Below are 20,011 nucleotides of genomic sequence, written 5' to 3' on the forward strand. Positions count from 1 at the left end.
TGGCACACTCATAGATGATACTTAAATTTCAACACAAACACAGCCTGGCTTGTGCAGAGACACGTTGCTTCTTCACTGATGCATCCAAAAGCTTCTCTTCTTCTCTTGCTTTCAGCATCTCCCACGTTCTCTAATCAGATACAAACTCCATAAATTAATTTATATAATACTAGTATACACTAATTCTATAATCAAAAGTAGTTAGACAATTTCTCCCCAAAGAAACCAAACTTTATGACCCAAAAGCATTTGAACATTTATCTGTTGAGCACCTGTGAGGTGTGTACATTCAAAACGAAAGAAAATTCAATAATTACAACATTATTCTCTATGTAGTTTTTTCGTATAATTTATCATTGACATTGAAATGTTTCTTCAGTCTAATCATAAAAGGAAGACAAACTACAATATCATAAACATACTATTATTACATTGTTTTGAATATCATACTATTTTTAACTAGATAACTTTTTCATAAAAACTTATTTTCTAATCATCATTTTCACTCTTTCACCACTGTTATTAAATGTTTGAATATTTAATAATCCATTGCTACCTGATCCCATAAAGGGAACTTTCGGTTACCAACTTTACCACCGTATATTTGCCACTGGGAAGCTTTTATTTTGCAATGACAATCGCCATAATTAGCTAAAGAATAACCATGATTATGTTTGCTTAAATAGACAACTTAAGATCAATAATAATAAAAAAAAAAGTGGAGGATATTGAGATTTCTGAACTCATCCACTAAAATACTCTCTTTTTGGGGGATTGATAGTGCGTGTGGATGATGTTGGAGAGGCACTGGTAGGTAGAGTTGTTCAAATGAAAACTGGCAAGTCTTTAACCAATGATAAAGTTGAGAAAAAAGAATAAGACTTTACTAGAAAAAGAAACAGAAAAAAAGGCCACACCTTAAATACACATAAATCATGATTAATTTCAATTCAGTAAAATTTGCTCCAATTTTCTGTTTGGACACCAAAAAGCTAGTCAATGGAGAAATGAAACATGCTTCAAACAATAATCAAAAAGGGTTCAACGATCTAGGATCAGAAATGGGAATCCAAAGAAATAAAGGGTAAAGAATAATATTTATCATATATAAGATATTTGATAGCATATCCAACTTAGAATTTTAATTTAAATAATAAATTAATGGCTCTTTATTTTTTGTATAATACTTCAAATCAACTTTTACAAATTAACTTTTTTATTTTTATTTAATATAAAATTTAAATTTACATTTCAATTTTCAAAAACTGCATAAATAGCAAACACAAATAACATGGCCTAGAAGTGACATTTTGTTGGAGTGTACTATTATTAAATGTTTGAAAGCAATAGCTTTCATAACAGAATTAATTTGGTCCCACTAACATGAATGCCAAGAGTACTACGATTTAATAATTACATAATTTTATGTTTCGGTTAATGGGCAATAATTTCCCATATTTGCTTCGTTTTAGTTCATGTTGTAGATGTCCAATGTCTTATTTTATTTGCTTAACACCCCCTTATGATTTAAATAAGTCTATAACTACAATAAAACACATTCAAATCGTGTGATAACTACAAAAACAATCTCTTCTAATTGGGTCTGTCATTTGTTTCTTTGTTAGTTTCTAAATTCTGAACTCTTAATATTTGATGGTATTGTATATTGAAGAGAAGATATAATCCATAGAATAAAACTGATATAATGCATTATAAAACTTCATCCATAATAAACATTTTAACATTGGTGTTTTAGACTAAACTTAAATGGCAGCAATGAATACGAAACATGTTTAATGTTCTATCTAGTTTAGATCGAGTAATATTTTAAAAACTTAAATAGTTTTCATTAAACGGATCAAATATGAAAATAAATCAAGTTAAATGAACATGCATGGGGAAGTACATATGGATCATCTTGTTATGCAGAGCATCTAGATGGGATCTTAAACCATACATAAGATGAATAACAAACTAACGTTTTTGTTAGTTAGGTATATAGAGAGAATTTCACAGGAGAGATACAATATCAATGAGATCTGAGTCCAATCACATAAGGTATTGACACCACTTTCAATCTAAAACCTTAAAACAATGAATTTATGGGTCTTTATCCTCGTATAATGATTTACTTTCTCATTTTTAGCCAATGTGACTCACTTAAATTTCTAACAATCTGGTATGGACAAGTCCCTTCAACCATATTAATACACTCCCCATTATTTGGTTACAAATTATAACATGTTTTGTTACGAAAAACCAGTCCAACCTTTTTGTAAATTTTTTAAAAATGTATTCTAAAAGATAAAATGAAAATTGATAAGGTTAATGTCCATAATTTTTTTATTGACTTTTTATAATTTGATCTAATAATATTTAAATAGTTTAAAATTTTAATTTATTTATTTGTCAAAAAAGTAGGTTGAGAGTTTAATTATTAACTATTTATTTAAAATGTTTGTAGAAATAAATACTTTAATTATATAGAATAATTTTTAACTCAATATGACTTCTTGATATTTTTCTCATTTTCATTTTTTATAATTATTAACTTTTCTAGTATCCTTACATTCAATTTTTATTTTTCAATATATCATGACCATTGACATTTTTACTGTTTTGAATATCTCATATATCATATAACTACTAAAAATTTTACAGCCATTTTAACTGGTATTTTTTAATATCTTAAATGAATAAAATAATTTACAATATATTTTAAAAAATTTAGCGTTTACAAGCTTTCAATCTTATATTTTAACTCAAAATTATGTTTAGCTCAATGTTTAAACGGATAAATTTGAGTTCACGGGTTAAACATTATATTTCACTAACGGTGGTATTGTGTAAGAAAAATGCTAAAATTTTATTTTGGTCTTCTGATTCTTATAAAATATTCAATCATGTTTAATGTTTATTTGGTTTAATTTATTTTTCTAATTTTTAAAATTGATTTAATTAAATTATTTCTATTATATTTATCTTAGACTTCTATTAGAATTTATATATTAAATTATTTGGCTGTTACTTGGCAAGTCTTTTTCTTTTTTAAACTAAATATTCAAATTAATTTTATCTTTAGATGGAGTGATAAGTAATGTGATTTAATGTATAAATTTTATCAAAAATCTAGTGATAACAATTTAATTGAATCAATTTTAAAAATTAATGAATTAAATTGAACCAAATAGAAATTGAAGATCTAATTAAAGTTTATATAAAATTAGAGGAACAAAATAATATTTTAGCATAAGAAAAAACATGATTCTTTGTTTTATCTTTATATAATAAAAGATTCTTTTTTCCTGAGAGTAGAAATTATCTTTTCATCTTCGTTTGTGTTTTACAAACAGGGAACTTCTGACTGTTTAAGACTTTTTATGTATTTTTTAAATTCTCAAATTATCAATTATAATCCATTTTTGTATGCTCATCTTTTTCATTAAAATTAACTTAAATAACTATTTCATCTCGTCGTAAAGGTGCATACTTTATCTTTGATTTCATTAGAAAAATCATTTTAATCCTACATAAAAAATTATTTCTGCCAAATATTGAGAATGAGAGTGAAATAATGTCACTTTAATTAGGAATAACATCCTTCTTAGAATTCCCTATTTAAGACTAAAATCCAATTAAAAAATAATTTTAAAAATTATACATGTCCAACTTACTCATCCGTGGTTCAAAATCCACTCAACAAAAGATTGATTCGTCACTCAATGAACCACTCAACAACAATAAAATAGTATAGACCAAAATAGAAACGGGTGGATTGAGTAATTGATTCAATCAAGCTGTAGTGGTTCTGTGATAAACATCACAATACATTTAAAGTACTGCAACCAAGGGCAATGAAGAAACATAGGAACCCAATGATGAAATCCAAATATGTTTTTGCTCCAGTTGCTAGAACCTTCTAACAAAAACAATCCAGGAAAACCTAAGAGGTACGGTTACTAATTGGCATTCGATCAGGAAATTTGGTAACGCCTAAAAAACTATATTCTGATAGTGATAATACAACCATATCTCTACTCATCTAACCCAGACATGACATCACATCCTCGTACACCAATTATAATTGTGAGAAAGGTAAACTAATACTATACACGGACACTACTAACTGAGAATCTTTGTTTTGCTGTCAAAACTGCCATCATCCCCAGTTTCACTGAATTGCCAAAATCTGTGGAGAAATTTATTGTCACCATTGTATGACGGAACATTGAGCGAAATACTCAATTGACCATCACCGTAAGGCATTCACGAATGCCATCAACGAATCGACGTCTCTCTTTTCAGAAGGGTACTTAATTGGTCGAGAAGAGTGTTTGGGGAAGAAAAGTATTGTGGGGAAACTTCCCAACTCCAGTTCACTTTGTGCATATTCTTTCTGCTCTCCATCCGCTCTGAATTTCGCAACCTTCACTCCCGACCCAGCCAACTTCTCTGCCAAATCATCATATGATTCCTCCATCGCCTGTTTCAGTTCACAATAAACCTCTAATTAGATAATGGTAATTTCAAACCAAATGAACCTTAGTGATACGACATTAACAGAGTATTGAAGTTTAGGAAATAGTGTTTAACCTGACAGAAGCGGCACCACGGTGCATAAAGCACAACAAGCCACGGTTCTTGTCGGTTCTCCAATTTTGCCAAATTCTCAATTCCAGCCCTGCTCAAGTTGATCACATTCTGGGAATTGAAAATGTCAGCGACAGTGGCAGAGCCATTTGAATGGGTGGCCCCATTTCCATTAAGCTGGGCAGTATCTTCCTGTTTTAGATTACCTTTGTGAAGACCACACTCCTTGGCCTTGGCATCCTCCCACCACCACCTTCCTTCCCTTTCATGCTGTCCAGGTAAAACTGGCCTTGTGCATGGCTCACAGCCAATTGAAACATATCCTTGGGAGTGTAATGAATTTACAGGCACATCCATGGTCCTAAGGAAGTTCCATATGTCTAGCCCATTAACATTTGCGACCGGGTTCCACTTAACCAGACTGCCAATTCCACCATCCAATCCCTCAAAAACAGGATCAACCTGGACAACAGGAATTTCAGACCGAGTACCAGGAGACTGGTCTTTTCTCTGTCCAGTGATCCACGCTCTGAGACCCTTCAGGGCTCTCCTTAAGGGTCTCACCTTTCTCACCCTGCAGCACTCTTGATGCCCATCCTCATAAAATGAGAAGAGCCCCTTGGTTCTTACTAAGGCCTGAACCTCAACAGCATCAGGGAACATGTACTCAATGTGAATTCCATAATGCTTCTCAACTGCGTCAAAAAATCTGTAAGTTTCTGGGTTCAGCCTTCCAGTGTCCAGGCTGAAGACTCTGTAGGGTCGACCCGTCAAATGCGCGTACTCAATTAAAGCAACATCTTCAGCACCGCTGAAAGAATATAACTACCCATTAAAATCCAAAACCAAATACATAGTCAATCAGAACACATTTGTTAAGACATAAAACAAGGAACAAAACTTAATCGCCAGCTATATTTCAATAGTCGAAATTGTGCACAAGAATGAATGTACTCAACGGAAGTGCCATCTTCACATCGATTCTTCAATTTTCATATTCACTTGGCATTTTCGGTGGGTGACACACGAAAACATTTATTAAGACGTTTCCAACAGAATAGTTCTTAATCCTCCTCCACATCATTCTCCTATTAATCTTCCTACTCTGTTTGCAAAGTTTTATATGTATATTCCAATTAATGTCCTCAATAACATTTTCTTATGTTATCATCACATTAAATATATTTACTTATTTTATTGTATACATTCTTTGTTAAGATTTGTTGAAGTATGCTACTATAACATGTCTATACACAAGAGAAAGTTAAAAATCATCTGTCCCCTGTTTGTCTTCGTACTTCACCATCTACAAACAGATGTGAATGTGGCATTAGTTTATGAAAACTGATGCGAAATATTTGAAAATTTCCACCACCAATCCTAAAAAAAACGCCTGAAGGTAAAATTCAAAAGAGACATTCACATGCTCATGCAAGTCCACATAAATAAAGCACCAAGCCACAAAAGCATCAACACATAAAATTAAGAATCTACCTGAATGCAATAGCGATGTCGTTGCCAAATTTCTCGAGAGCCTTGTCCATAATTTCAAGAGGAGAAGCATTTTCAAGGTCTTTCGCTAATTGCTCAAAATCTTCCTGTCCCTTCTCAACCTCTGTACATCACACACCACAACATTTAAAAAAACACGTTCAAATCGCCTCCAATCAAGGCCCAAAAAGAAAAAAAAAAAAACAACACAGAAAATTTCCAGAAAAGAAGAAAATGTGGTGACAACAGAGCGCAGAAAACATACCAGGAGCAACAATAGTTGCTGCAAGAGGAACAATGGAATCATTCCGTTGTGGTTGGGCGTTGAGAGGTCCGACCGAGGAGCATCGTTGAGTTAAATTAACAACAACGGACGAAACGTGCGGCCTCTCCAGAAACCGAAAGGAACCGATTTGCGGAGCTGAAAACAGAAACACGCAAGCATTAATTAAAGAAACCCAAACTCGTGACTAGAAACGAGAAATTCAGATCAAGTTAGTTTGTTAAAACGGGAGAAAAGAGGAAAGGAAAGGAATTGAGATTATCACCTTTCGCGTCGGAGGAAGATCCAAGGCGCGAGAAGAAGGAATTGGACGCTGCTGGAGAGGAGGAAGAAGTGGTAGTGACGGCGAGAGCCATTGCAGAAGGGAATCTAAGCTAGAAAATTGGAGTAGATTCTGTTGGTTTTTTTCTCAGGAACAAGGAGAACGAGGTTTCGTTATAAAGAGAAGTGTGATTGAACCTGGACGCAATTCAAGCTCTCTTCGTTATGCTTACGTGGCGCACAGTTATTGGTTCAACGCAAAACCCGTGGCGCGTGGCCACTCTGTGGTCGCGCGGCCAAGTTGGACTCACATGTCACTTTCAAATATTCATTATCTTCCCAGATTCTTCCTCTTCTTACTTACACTAATTATTTATTATTTGTTTCACATCTTTCTTTATTTATTTTAAATAGTAAACACGCCATAAAGGAATTAGTTGCCTACTTTAAAATTTCTAATTACAATTATTATTATGATCAATAATTGTTGATATTCACTGTTTTGCCTATCATCAATTCGCGTTGCTTATGTTGTGATTGGGTTTCAAGAACGCTTAAACTGTTGATATAATCACCATTTTCCAAAGTATTGTAAGATTGAAGTTACTTACGGTTAAAACACATTTTAAAAAATAATTCTCGAATGAGCAAATTATACTATTTTCTCTGATACCACTTTTTAGGATTTATTAAATTTATAGTGTGAGTTCTACTAAAAGATACAATATTAATGAGACTTGAGTCTAATTATATAAGATTGACATCACTCTCAATCAAAAATTTTAGATAATAAATTTATAAATCTTTATCTTTTTATGGTGTTCTACTCTTTTATTTCTAATCTTTCTAATCAACATGAAACTTAGACTCGTAATTAAATTTCTAAGCGACATATGCTTAAAAATTCCATAAATAAAATACAATAAAAAAATGATAGAACAAGTATACTAAATTAATAATATTATTAAACATTAAGTTACCTTTTTCTAAAAATTGTACGAAAAAACGAGTTCCCTCAACTATATAATCAAGTTTGAATTTAGATTCAAATTAAACGTCCAACTCAAATTGTATTTTGAATTTCTTTCTTTAAGTACTACTAATAAAAATATAACTAATAGTACCTTCCGTTGATATATATATATAATCTCGGTACAGTTTATAAAGTAGGAAAATATTGCGGAAACACTTTTTAATTCCGTATACTTTTGTGGCATGTACTAAAAGAATAATATTTTTAGTTTTATAATTAATTCATCTCAAATTGTTTTGGATTTGTCTTAACAAAAACAAATTGATTTTTACTTTCAACTCTAATGCTGTCATTTAATCCCCTTTCTTAAATAACTCAAACAATTCTATTTTAAGCCAACGCAAGTGGTTATATTTTTTTTAACTTTTTAATTACCTCACTCAAAGTCGTATTTCTATTGATCACTGCATTCGAATTTCTGTTTGTACTCGAATCTATAAAACTTTTGTGTGTGCGCGTGACGATCTAAAGAACCTTTATATGTACCACAATCAGTGTAGCTACTCTTTGTTTTCCGTAGTCAACTAAAATATTTCCTATACTATCAAATCATAACAAATTTGATTTTTTTAAATAAGTAATTACTTTTAGTTATACTTTTTATTAAAAATTTAAGAAATGTTTAACAAATTCATAATTATATATAATAATACAATATTAATCACTAAATTACTTATTAATTGTTAAAACACTCATTACAGAAGAAAACACTTTCTGAAAAAATAAGATAAAAACTCAGTTTAAAAAACTCTTACACCTGCACCTTGAAATTAAAGTGTGTGTGTGTATATATAAAAAAGAAAGAACATATATCATGTCTCCTTGTGCTGTTCTTTTTGTATTATTCTCTTCTTTTATTAGTATTTGAATTTGGTGCTCTATCGATTTTATTCCAATTTGGTCACTATTAGCTTCGCATAAAAACTCGTCATCGTGTGGTACTCCAGCCTCGATTTTTTTGTTCTTTTTATGGGATTGAACTTTGTTCTGTTCATTGATCCCTCACCACTTGAACTTTGCAATCACATATATAATAATGGTAATTTACATAGATATATGCATATATAAAAAAAAAGTTATTTGTGATTGTGACCGAGAATAGTGGTTTGAATTGAAGCCAGTGGTTAGCTACGAAAAGGACGCCATAATCAAGACGAGGCTACAATGCAAAGGCAACAATTATGAAACAACTCGGAAAGGTATGGAACAGTTGATATGACAAAGGAAATTGTTTTAAATAAAAGATATTTTAATTGTTAAATAAGATTAGTTAAAATTTAATGATGTTTAAAACCATGTTATAGAAGCAAGAGATTGATAAGAAATTGAAATGAATGATGAAGAAGATGCAGAGAGGGATTTGACAGCAATAATAATAGGCGAAAAGCATAAAGCATAGATAAAGTAAAAAGTAGTGGAAGTTAGTGCAGAATAAGAGCACCACTCATAACCCAACCCTTGGAGATCCGAAAGGGTTTATTGTCCCACAAATATGCTATGGGACATGCAGTCCCCACCAACACCAGCCCTCACGCACCACAAATTTTTAAATTTATAAACAATAATACAAACGATAGCAATGACGATTCCGAATAATAAAGAATAATTTGTATGAACGCAGTATTTAAAAATAGCTTTTTATTTTTCTTACAATAATTCCATAATACACCATGTTTAAATTTCTAAGGGACAAACGTCTCGGTCTGTCCCAATGCTAAAAAACTACTGGTTTTAACTGTTTAATTATTTAATTATAATAACAAATTGAAATTTAATTTGCAATTATTTAGAATATAAATAATCGTTTAAAGTATATATATTTTATTTCAATTATAAGAACTTAGAAAAAAAAAATTGGGTTAACAAGTGAATCCATCGTTCTTATTGCATGTCGGACTGATACACTAAATGGGACAAATAAAACCAACACACTAAAAAAATGTCAACTAAACAACGTCTCGGTACGTTTAAGAGGAAAAAAAAAGTGATATTTATAATGTCACCACTGTAACGACAATGGATTTAATAATATTTTTCTTATAAAAGCATGTACTATAAACTAATTAAAAATTGCTATGACAACTTTTATAGATTTTAGATTAAAATATTTGTATAATTAACTAATTACAAATTATTGCAACAACTCCACATATTGCATAATAAAAAAATATTATTTGTTAATTAAAATTGATTACAACGACTTACATAATTTTATATTGTCAATGTAATTTGATTGTATTTTATACCTTAGTTGTATTTTTTGTAAACATTCAAAATGATTATAAATATTCTATACATTTTTTAATTATCAAGTTTTAACTGAAGAAACTTCGATTTATATCAATGAATTGTTGTCAGATTACATTATTGAAATATGTTAGACGGAATGGTGGATCGAATAATACTTCTTGGTGAAAAAGATTAAGTTAGCCGTGAAAGCAAATAATATATATATTAACTCAATTGAATAAAAAAATATTTTGAGCTGATAATTAGTTAAGGAAAACTTAAAATTATGCTGAAATAAGTTATTATAAGGCAATATCATGGTTTGAAAAATTGTAATAAAGAAGACAAACAACTTAAGGACTAACAATCATTTAATTAATACGGCATACAAAATTATTATATTTTAAAACTGTACTAAATTTAAAAATTAATGAATCAATAGGAACTTTAAGTGAACCATTCAGCTTATGCATCAGTGGAAGACTTAGTTTTAATCTTTTTGGCTTATCTTAGGTGTGTGTTTGTCATTTTGTGATCAATTTAATAAGTAGAGTAAATTTACCAGTTTGTACAAGTGAAATTCAACTCGAATTCCCCAATAAGAATTTTAAATTTGAAATTATAAATAAAATATATATAAATCTGAACTTATAAATAAAAATATAATTAAAAGACAAGATTGTTCTTAAAGTAGTTACTATCATTAAAATTGAAATATTTTATCACCAATGACATATCAACAAAAACAATAGGTGTCTAGACTGGTTAACTTAATTTAGTCTGTAAGTGTGATCCTGACTAGGCCTGAGTGTTGGTCGGGTTGGATCGGATTCGGGTCTAACCTGACCAATCCGACACAATCTAAATTCAAAATTTTAAAATTCAATCAAAATTTTAAAATTCAACCCGACCATTTTATTTGTCGGGTTAGTCGGATATGAATAAACTCAAATACGGTTAAATATGGGTGGGTTATTCGGGTTTACATATAAATTTTACTTACACAAATATATTTAAAATTCAAAAGTGAAAGACAAATAATCATCCCGAAAATAGAAATCCCAAAAAACAGAAATCCCAAAAATAACCATCCACTATCTCTATCACCAAATGCTTGCAAATTAGCTCATCAATAAATAAGAGGAAACAATCCAGAACGAGAAAAAGGAAAAAAGAAGAGCCTTTTTGAAAAAAATCTAACATTGCTTATTATGAACCTGTTGATGTAACTCCCCCCTTAGTGATCCAGATTCACACTAGAGTTCTCGTTCTGCATCCCCAACAGCTTCGGCAACGGTAGAGCTTGATTCGATTGGAGACTTGTAGCTACTTCGTGAAGATGATGGAAGAAGAGACAAGACGAGAGTGTATCAAAAGAGCAGGGAGAACGAAAACTGATTTGGAGGTGGTTAGGGTTACTTATATTCCTAAATTTTTATAATACTTTAATAATACTTACGGGTCGGGTATTTGCAAATTTTTTTTTCACACCCGTACCCGACCAACTCAATTCATTAAACTCGTATTATTTTATCCAGCTTTACCCGAACCATATATAACCGATCCACACTTTATTTTTTTACACGGATTGGACGGGTGCGGTCGGGTACACATTTTTTTCTCAGGCCTAATCCTGACTAATATGAGTTAAGATAAAATAGATTTGCATAACTAAAAGGTCCACATCAAAAAAAATATATAGTATCAAAACAGCAACAAAAAGTTTCATAGATAACAACTAATTCAATGATTAGTTTGAAGTATATTTTTATTTTTATTTTTAAAATAAAAAAATTGTTCCTAAAGTTTAAAAATAAATTTTTAATTCTTGAGTAAGACATGATGGTGTAACACTCGAAAGAGGAGATACGGAAAATCTACCCAAAGTCGTTCAGCGCTTCTCTTCTATTCCGATAATATTGTCCAACTCTAGATATGAGAAAAGTATTTCAATTTTTTAAAGGAGTAAAATGCACTTTGGACAAACAAAAACGGAATTACTTTCTATTTAATGAACTGAAAACGTGATTAAGCCAAAGCTATAAACTTATATAAAAAATTTAACATTTTGGATAAAAGGAAGAGTTCATTTGGATTTTACTCAATCCAGTAAGTAAATTAAACTTTATGACGCAACTTGGTTGTTTAATCAAATAAATGAATCTGATATTAAAAGTTCAGAACTAACAAGGAGTTTCACAGTTTACGTCCACATGTAGGTCAGATTAACCATGATTTCTTAACGAGCCACTAATTATTTTAGTACTAATGAAATTGTAATACAGTTCGGTAGGTAGGTGGCTGAGCGTTTACTTTTATTTTAAGTTCAAAATGAAAATATTTTGCGTTATTTTAGTTTGACGTAACTATCAGATGTAAGCAAACCTTGGCGTTCGATTCTGAAGGGAGATATTATGATCATACCTAATTTTAACTAAATTATAATATATTTTCGTATCATCCTTTTTTTTTCTATTTTAATCTTCAAAAATATACTTAAGAGGTAAATCTCTCATAATTCCATATACGATTAAAATGACTGTAAAATAATTTACAAGAGGAGCATACTTAACATTGATAAAAACTAAATGGACGCATATCTTATTTAGACTATAATACTGTAGTTAAATCCTTAACTATACACACATGAATAACGCTAATAGCCCTGAAAGAAAATCCACATGCAGAAATCCAGAGAGTAGTGTTTGCTGAAATTGTTTTAGTAGATTGACTACACCAACTTGTTCGTAGAACCTGACCATATAAAGACAAGTAAAATATAATATATATCTATATGTAGTCTGAATCAGCATCTCTTCGAAAATGTTGCAGATCTGGATGACCGTCATATCCTGGTCTCCTAGGATTCCTGCAGCACGGGAGTCAGAAACGCTGTGTATATATTTTGTTTTATTTCACAAATTTTTAAATATCTTCACATACTTGTGCATCAAAAGTGGTATTCTTTTAAGCATATTTGAGAAGAAAACCTCAAATCAGGCAAGCATAACAATTTTACCAGCTAAACATTTGTACTAAACACTTAGCCAAGCTTAAGGTCGTGTTTTCGAGATAATCTATTTTTAAAATTCAAGGTATCCAATATCCTTAACTCGATCAGAATCACTACCCCTCTAACAATAATCCCAGTTCAGACATGCAACCGGGTTTCACTTTCAACATCCTACGTAAAATAACATTAACATACATAAAAAGACAAAAAGATGAACACGAAAATAAAACAGCGTATAAAAGAGAATAATACATAAAAGACGTACATGGGTTAAAAATGCAAATGACAGTATTAATGCAATATACGTATGTGGAATACATGATGTCCTTGAGCCATACCTTGCAAATCGGTTGGGTTCAAAACCAGGAACACCAGGAGGACCATAGGGATCAAAACGCGCGCCCGGAGGAAGACCCCTATTTACATATGATTTATACCACATAAGCTTAAAAATTAGCCACAGGTACAAGATACAGGGCAGTCAAAAGCAAATGCCCCCCTTACAAAGTAAAAAAGTGGTAAGACATTTTTATAAAGTTCAGTTTTCTTGTTGAAAAAAATCATAAATTTTAGTTAAATTGACTTTCAAATAAAAAATTGTTAATGCATGCCGACTCTGATATGAAACCAAAGAATATAAAAGATAGAAAGAAAAAAAGAATACTCTTTAAAATATTTTGGGCGAAATGACTTTTTTAAACTAATGCAAGTTGTGACACAATTGAAACCATTCAGCAAGTAAAAAGAACAGAACTACTCCAAAAAATATAAAACAGACCAATTCACTCTCTTGTATTAAACAAAGAAAGCTGATGTTTTTCATTAGCTGGGGTCTATTAAACCCAATGCCCATTCGTCAGGTTCTCTCAGAGAAAACACAGTCAAGGAGTAAGTGATGGACATTGCCTCAGAAAGAAGTTGGAACCTTCCCTACCCTTACCTAAGTTAGCAAGGCATGCTTTTTAGGTTGAACAGCCTTTAAATACACCGATAACTCAAGAAATTAAAAAAAAAAAGAGATCTGAGCAACTTACGGCATTCCTCCAGGAAAAGCAGGATCTCGACCAATACCACCAAACCACAGGGGGTCATTAGGCCCTGATTCCAAATGTTGAACTTAGTATCGACAATTACGGTTATGAAAAAATAATACACAACTTCGTAAAACTAAATTGAAATATGTTAAACTTACCTAGATGCATGCTCCCCCCACCAATGCCATGACCACCCCTGAAATCAAGGGAAGAAAGTTTCAAGGGATAAAAGGATTAGAAAAAACAGGAGGGGTTAACAACTACGTTAAGAACATGAAAAAGCAATGCACGTAAGAATACCTTGAAGGAAGCACTCCAGCAGGGGGCCCAGGAACAAGATCACTACCAGAACCAATGGGAACTGAAGGGAAAATAATCCTGTAGAAAAGGAAACAAAATATTAAAAACACAATTAATAAGTACGAAGCAATAAAGGCAAGTAGCAGTTATATGCAGGGAACATTTAACAGAATGATACTAAAACCAGCTTGCCACGTAGGCAAATGATGGTTCCATTTCTAATAAGTATGCCAGTTAGGAAGAAAAGCAGAAAAAATGTCTTCTCAGAGAGTAATTAACAGTAAATTATTCCTCTCTAGGAGGAAGAAAAGAAAGAGGTATTCACCACTGTCCATGGATAATTTGCCCCAAAATGTATGTCGTCATTCAACTCACAATGAAGAAATTCTTCGTTGATCAAGAAACATAAATATGGCATCATAGTCAATAAGCTTCTTAAAAGAATGTTTAGCACAGTAAACATCCAGGTAATGGCACCGATAGGAACCAGGGCTCAACTGCCCCGGCTGCCAATAATTTGGGACTAAAAGGACCCTACAAGTATTCGTGTAGGCCTAAGAATATCATGACTTGCAAGGGAATAGCACGGACTGACTTATATAAAGAATTAGGGGAGAAATTTAGTTATGAAGAGAAAGCAGATCTGATGAATCTGTCTAAATATATAAATTCCACTGGGGTGGGGAATTTTGGTCATAACTTGCAACAAAAGGGGAATTTTTATTGGAACTGGGGACATTGTTCTTTCATTTCAGTCTGTTGATTTAATTTAGTTCAGTGATGCTACCTTTTCTATTTAGGAACGAGAATCCTATTAAATTGGTGCATTCGTGGAATGTTTCGGGGACATTGTTCAAAGCTTGTGCAAACCAAAATCATAGATGCTAGTATAATCACGGTAGAATTTGTTCTCACAAACCAAAATCTATCAATCCAAAAATCTCTGATCATTAAAATGGTCCATCTCAAATCTCATCCCATGTGCAGTGGGTCCATAAACTACACACCAATTTGCAGAAAACTAAATCCTGATTACACTCAGGTGAACTTGGCTAGGTTCAGATAAAACCACCTATACCCGCAATTTGTGCGCAAATCGACTAGTTTAGTTGAGGTGCAGAAACAAGCACTGATTGAAGACATATCAGGACATCCTTCAACTTGATAGAATCAGAGGAAACTATCATCGTGTATAATACATCATATTTAAAGGCATGCGTAGAGAAATTATCCCAAAATTAATAAGCACATACCACAGATTGTTTTCATAATTTTCAAGTATGGAACATCAACTACACGAGAGCCTGACATATGTAGATATATGAATTGTAACGCTCAAACTTGCCAACAGTAAAAGTGTGTAAAATAAAATAGTTGATAATCAATCCATTGAGCAGTAACAAAAATCATTGAAATGGTGAAAGCAACAGAGTAATATTAAACCCTTACTGAGTTGGAGGACCAGCAGGTTCACCAAATCCACTAACAGGCTCAGGTATCTCTTGTCTGGTTCTGTCCCTTGTTTCTGAGCTGTATAGAAGACAAGGAGACAATTTTTCAAAGAGGATCCCAGTTCATAAAACATATTTTACAATAAAGCTTTTATATAAAAGGGTAATGCCACAGTTATCCAATACAACAGCCCAATATTAAAATAAATGGGTAGATTTTCTCAATTGACATGATTACATTATGAAAACAGGAAGCTGAACACAGCTCATTGAAAATCTTTAATAACACTACTGGTCTGTCTCTCAATACTATCAGTACTAGTTATCCACAAAAAAGTGAGATTAATTTTCATCCACTGAGTTATAAATTACTATCAATCATGCATATTGGATATAATGGCGTGATGGTGTCAAAATCTTTAAACTGATATTTTCATTCACTATAAATGTTAAAGAGTTTTAAACTTGACACAATGGCCTAATTCAGAAAACTCGAAGCATTCACTATCAGAAAGTTACACAAGAGCCAACATTAAACAAGGACACAAAGTTCACAGATCCAAATTCACCTTCTACTTGATGAGCTGGCATTAGCAGAACCATCTAATTTAGACAAGATGTCCCCGTCGATTCTCTTCACAAGCTTACCCAAATTCTTGAACTGCTGAGCATAATTGCTGCCCCCATCCTCTCCAGCATAGTCCCCAACACTGCAACAAAAAATCACACGCAAACACCATGGCAAAGTGAGCACACAATTCAACACAACAGAACCCCAACCTGCAAGAGTCTAAACTTGAGTGTGAACCCTCAAAATGGTTATAGTTTATTGAATCAGATGTTTGAATTGTGAACTGTATATCATATATTTTTGAACCGTGAATCAAATCTTGGTTTGAATCATAAGATACGAAACTTGTATAATCTAAAAGATAAAATATACAAAATTCTTAAACAATCACTAATTTTTACAAAAAGGAATAAAAGAATATAATTAACTCAATTGCATTTTATTTCCAAAAAGATTAAATAAAAATAATCCTTAAAAAACTAATTTAATATAAAAAATATAAGAATAAATATATACTAATTTAAATAATATTTTGAAATTTTAAAAAACAAATTAAATAAAAAGAAAATATTAAACAACAATTAATTTTATACAAAAAAATATAATAACACTTTATATTAATTTAAACAATAACTATTTTTTTTCTAAAAGATAATACTACTTTTTTATAAAAAATAAAACATAATATATAAATTATGACTGTAACTGCAAAATATTAAAGTAAGTTGTATGATTAAATTTGTCAGAGAGATGATGAAAAAGATTTATATTTTAAAATATTACTGTAAAAAACTTTTTAGATCTGTCTTGATCTTCTTCCTCCTATTCATCTTCTCCCGGTTCATGGGTTTATCTTCCTCCTGGTTGATTTTCTCTTCCTTCTCTAATCTTCTTCTCAGCTCATCTCTCTCATCTTCTCCCTTCTCACTATTTATCTTCTCCAGTTCTCTATTTAATGTTTGTCTTCTGCGTTTATCCTATTATCTGATGTTCTCTCCCTTCTCACTATTTATCTTATCAAGTTCTCTTTTTAGTGTTTGTCTTCTGCGTTTGTCCTATTCACCTTCTCCGCCGTTCATCTTTTCCGCTGAACTTTCATCTTCGCTGAGTTTCTTTTCCTATATGTTCCTTTCTGATTTTTTCAGTTTTTGTTCCTTCATCGTGAATCGTATGTAATGAAAAATCGCGAATCACCCAATTCACCCGATTCCCCAATTCATGTTACGATTCAGGTTACAGAACATCAAACGATTTATAGCGAATCGAGATTCGAATCCTACTATTTTTTCGATTCTAACTACACTAAAATACTCAGAAACCCTAGTTTATATCAGAACAAACAATTAAATTTTCAGCCAAATTGAAAAGGGAATAGTGTCACTTACTCAATCTCGAGGCTTAAAGGCTCGGAAGACCCTTGAGACAAAACATGAACTAGCAATTTGTCATTCATGACGAGGCACTTCACAAGCACTTTCTCCGAACCTTTTTCTGGATTTGCGTAAACGAACGCGTACTCTTCGTTTAGCTCGTTCCAGTTATCAACGGATACTTCGTCTACAGACAAATCAAAGCACATAAACAAACATAAAAAATCAGCAACAAAAAATTCAAAGAAAAATTGAAAAGTGAAGCATAAAGGGAAAACTTCGGTTTCTTAAATTTCTTCATTATTACCATTTGATGGGTCAGAAAACGCATTGTCGGAGAGAGCCTGGGGACCCGTGGCGGTAAGGACATAGCCGGAGGCTAGGAAGGAGGAGTGAACGGCAAACGCGATTTTGTCGTTTGGATTGCGGAAGGTTGGCCTCGCGGCCCTGATCACCGCAAGCACCGACTTTTCACTCGCCATCCACGTTTTCAACAATGGCAAATTCTTGTGTTTCTGTTGTAACTCAGAAAACTTTTGAAACTAAATAGTTCAATTACATTGTTTAACAAAACAGTCTATCAAATTAAAATAGGGTGGAGGAGGGTTTAGACGTGCTTTAGAAGAAATGGAGAGGTTTCCAGTATTTTCAATAAATAAAAAATCTTATAAAACTTTCTTAAATCAATTTTTTTTTTTTTTGTGATTGCGTATGCTGTGATTCTTATAATGACGCGTTATTTTGAATAAATGTATATTCAATTTTATTTTAAGTATAGGAGATTTTAGATAATGTATACTTTTAGATTTTTTTAATTTTCACTTATTGGTATTTCAAATAAAATTATCAATTTATCTTTAATTATATTTTTATAAATATTAAACATTTTAGAGGAATATTAGCATTTAGTTATTAATATCTAAGTATAGATATCGATTATTAATAATAAGACTTTACACTTGAATAAGGTGCAAGTGTGCATGACTCCACCCATTAATGTATTTTATTTTCTTACAATTGCTATTTTAAATTGTATGTAATTTCTTGCCCTTGCTATTTGTAGATTGTATGTAATTTTCTTACACCGGACACTTTTCTCCTGTACTTTTTTTTTCTCCCTGCAACCTGCAACCATGGAACATGATAACCCAAGATTATTCTTATATTTTTATTTCAAATTTTAAAAAATATTTTTCATTGTGAAATATAAAAAAATACATTCCGAATTCTATAATAAAGGATGCATTAAAAAATTGCATTATATTTAAATTACACTTAATAGTATTAAAGGAGTATATTTACTAATTTACTAATAAATACATTACAATAAATTTAGACAGAAAATTTTTATGAGAATAATTCTAACCATTAGGTGAAATTATTCTAACTAATCTTTATATAATCAGCACTCTCATAGAATATGTTTCAATTCCTTTTAATAATATTCAAAGACTGTTTTTACTTATAAATTCAATAAATCTAGCTGTTTTATTATCCCATTTCATCATTTTTTTTTCTTTCTACAATAATCTAATTCATTCGTGCTGTTTGATGATAAAGATAACCAAGGAGAGGAGAGGGAGAACACGGTTCTCTAGCTTTTAAATTTATAATTTCTGGATTCAGGATGTATAATATTTTCTGTTACATTTTAGAATGTGTAATCTAGAAGGTTGTTTTCAATTTGAAAATATATTTTGAAATGGATAATTTGAGATATAACTTATAAAAAGTACAAATTATATTTTGGATTGTGAGCTTTTTAATTTGGAATTATTTTTTCAAATAAATAATTCAAAATTTAAAAAGTATATTTTAAATTATATATTCTGAAAAATAATTTTAAATTTGGAAATACAATGCATAATTTGAAATGTATTTTTTTGAGTTATTTTTTAAATTGTGTATTTAAAAAAAATTATAAATTCCAAAATATACCTTTTGAGACATATAATTTGCAATATAACTTAAAAAATATATAGATAGTGCATTTTAAAATATATTTAGATTTGTTAAATTTTTTAACATAAATAAAATGGATTTTATGGATTTTATGAGAGTGCAGGAAGAAAAAAAGTGGTACAATAAGCAATTTCGTAAGATAAGTGTTGTAACATGGATTATGAACACTATTGAGCCCAAGTGATGTATCCAATCCATCTTTCAGACAAACTTTTTATATATTAAATGAATAACTATATTTTTATGTAAAAAATATTTAAATTTTTCTTACAATCCCACTCTTAATTATTCCTCCATATCCCTTATTAAATCAGTCCTACTAGATTTGTTATTTAGAATGATTTTGTAATTTCGTGAGTTGGGTACTTTGTCTTTTTTATAGCTAATAAAAAAAAAACATAATTTCATGCTTCTAAAGTTACA

At 31.1% G+C, this 20,011-nt stretch overlaps 2 protein-coding genes across 2 annotated transcripts; both read right to left on the reverse strand.

The window, feature by feature from the left end:
* Positions 1-3,681: 3,681 nt before the first annotated feature.
* LOC114187852 (5'-adenylylsulfate reductase 3, chloroplastic-like) lies at positions 3,682-6,834 on the reverse strand. Its single transcript, XM_028076238.1, has 5 exons — positions 6,630-6,834; positions 6,347-6,502; positions 6,085-6,205; positions 4,594-5,401; positions 3,682-4,483 (listed from the first exon to the last, which is right to left on the reverse strand). The coding sequence occupies exons 1-5, from the start codon at positions 6,718-6,720 to the stop codon at positions 4,253-4,255; spliced, it is 1,407 nt and encodes a 468-aa protein (XP_027932039.1). The 5' UTR covers positions 6,721-6,834; the 3' UTR covers positions 3,682-4,252.
* A 5,563-nt stretch (positions 6,835-12,397) lies between these two features.
* On the reverse strand, positions 12,398-18,247 carry LOC114186581 (probable proteasome inhibitor). The gene is made up of 9 exons (XM_028074534.1): positions 17,934-18,247; positions 17,642-17,813; positions 16,255-16,395; positions 15,684-15,764; positions 14,235-14,312; positions 14,093-14,130; positions 13,935-13,998; positions 13,239-13,316; positions 12,398-12,756 (listed from the first exon to the last, which is right to left on the reverse strand). The coding sequence occupies exons 1-9, from the start codon at positions 18,106-18,108 to the stop codon at positions 12,678-12,680; spliced, it is 906 nt and encodes a 301-aa protein (XP_027930335.1). The 5' UTR covers positions 18,109-18,247; the 3' UTR covers positions 12,398-12,677.
* Between the last annotated feature and the right edge of the window lie 1,764 nt (positions 18,248-20,011).

This window comes from Vigna unguiculata, chromosome 6, assembly GCF_004118075.2.
Source record: "Vigna unguiculata cultivar IT97K-499-35 chromosome 6, ASM411807v1, whole genome shotgun sequence".
Lineage (NCBI taxonomy): Eukaryota > Viridiplantae > Streptophyta > Magnoliopsida > Fabales > Fabaceae > Vigna > Vigna unguiculata.

Excerpts from the sequence above, each read along its gene's own strand:
- LOC114187852 (XM_028076238.1), bottom strand. The coding sequence starts at position 6,720 with ATGGCTCTCGCCGTCACTACCACTTCTTCCTCCTCTCCAGCAGCGTCC. Across the intron at positions 5,402-6,084 it reads GACATCGCTATTGCATTCAG|CGGTGCTGAAGATGTTGCTT; the intron begins GTAGATTCTTAA and ends ATATTCTTTCAG. Across the intron at positions 4,484-4,593 it reads CGTGGTGCCGCTTCTGTCAG|GCGATGGAGGAATCATATGA; the intron begins GTTAAACACTAT and ends GAACTGAAACAG.
- LOC114186581 (XM_028074534.1), bottom strand. The coding sequence starts at position 18,108 with ATGGCGAGTGAAAAGTCGGTGCTTGCGGTGATCAGGGCCGCGAGGCCA. Across the intron at positions 17,814-17,933 it reads GTTTTCTGACCCATCAAATG|ACGAAGTATCCGTTGATAAC; the intron begins GTAATAATGAAG and ends ATTTGTCTGTAG. Across the intron at positions 13,317-13,934 it reads GCTTTTCCTGGAGGAATGCC|GGGTCTTCCTCCGGGCGCGC; the intron begins GTAAGTTGCTCA and ends ATATGTAAATAG.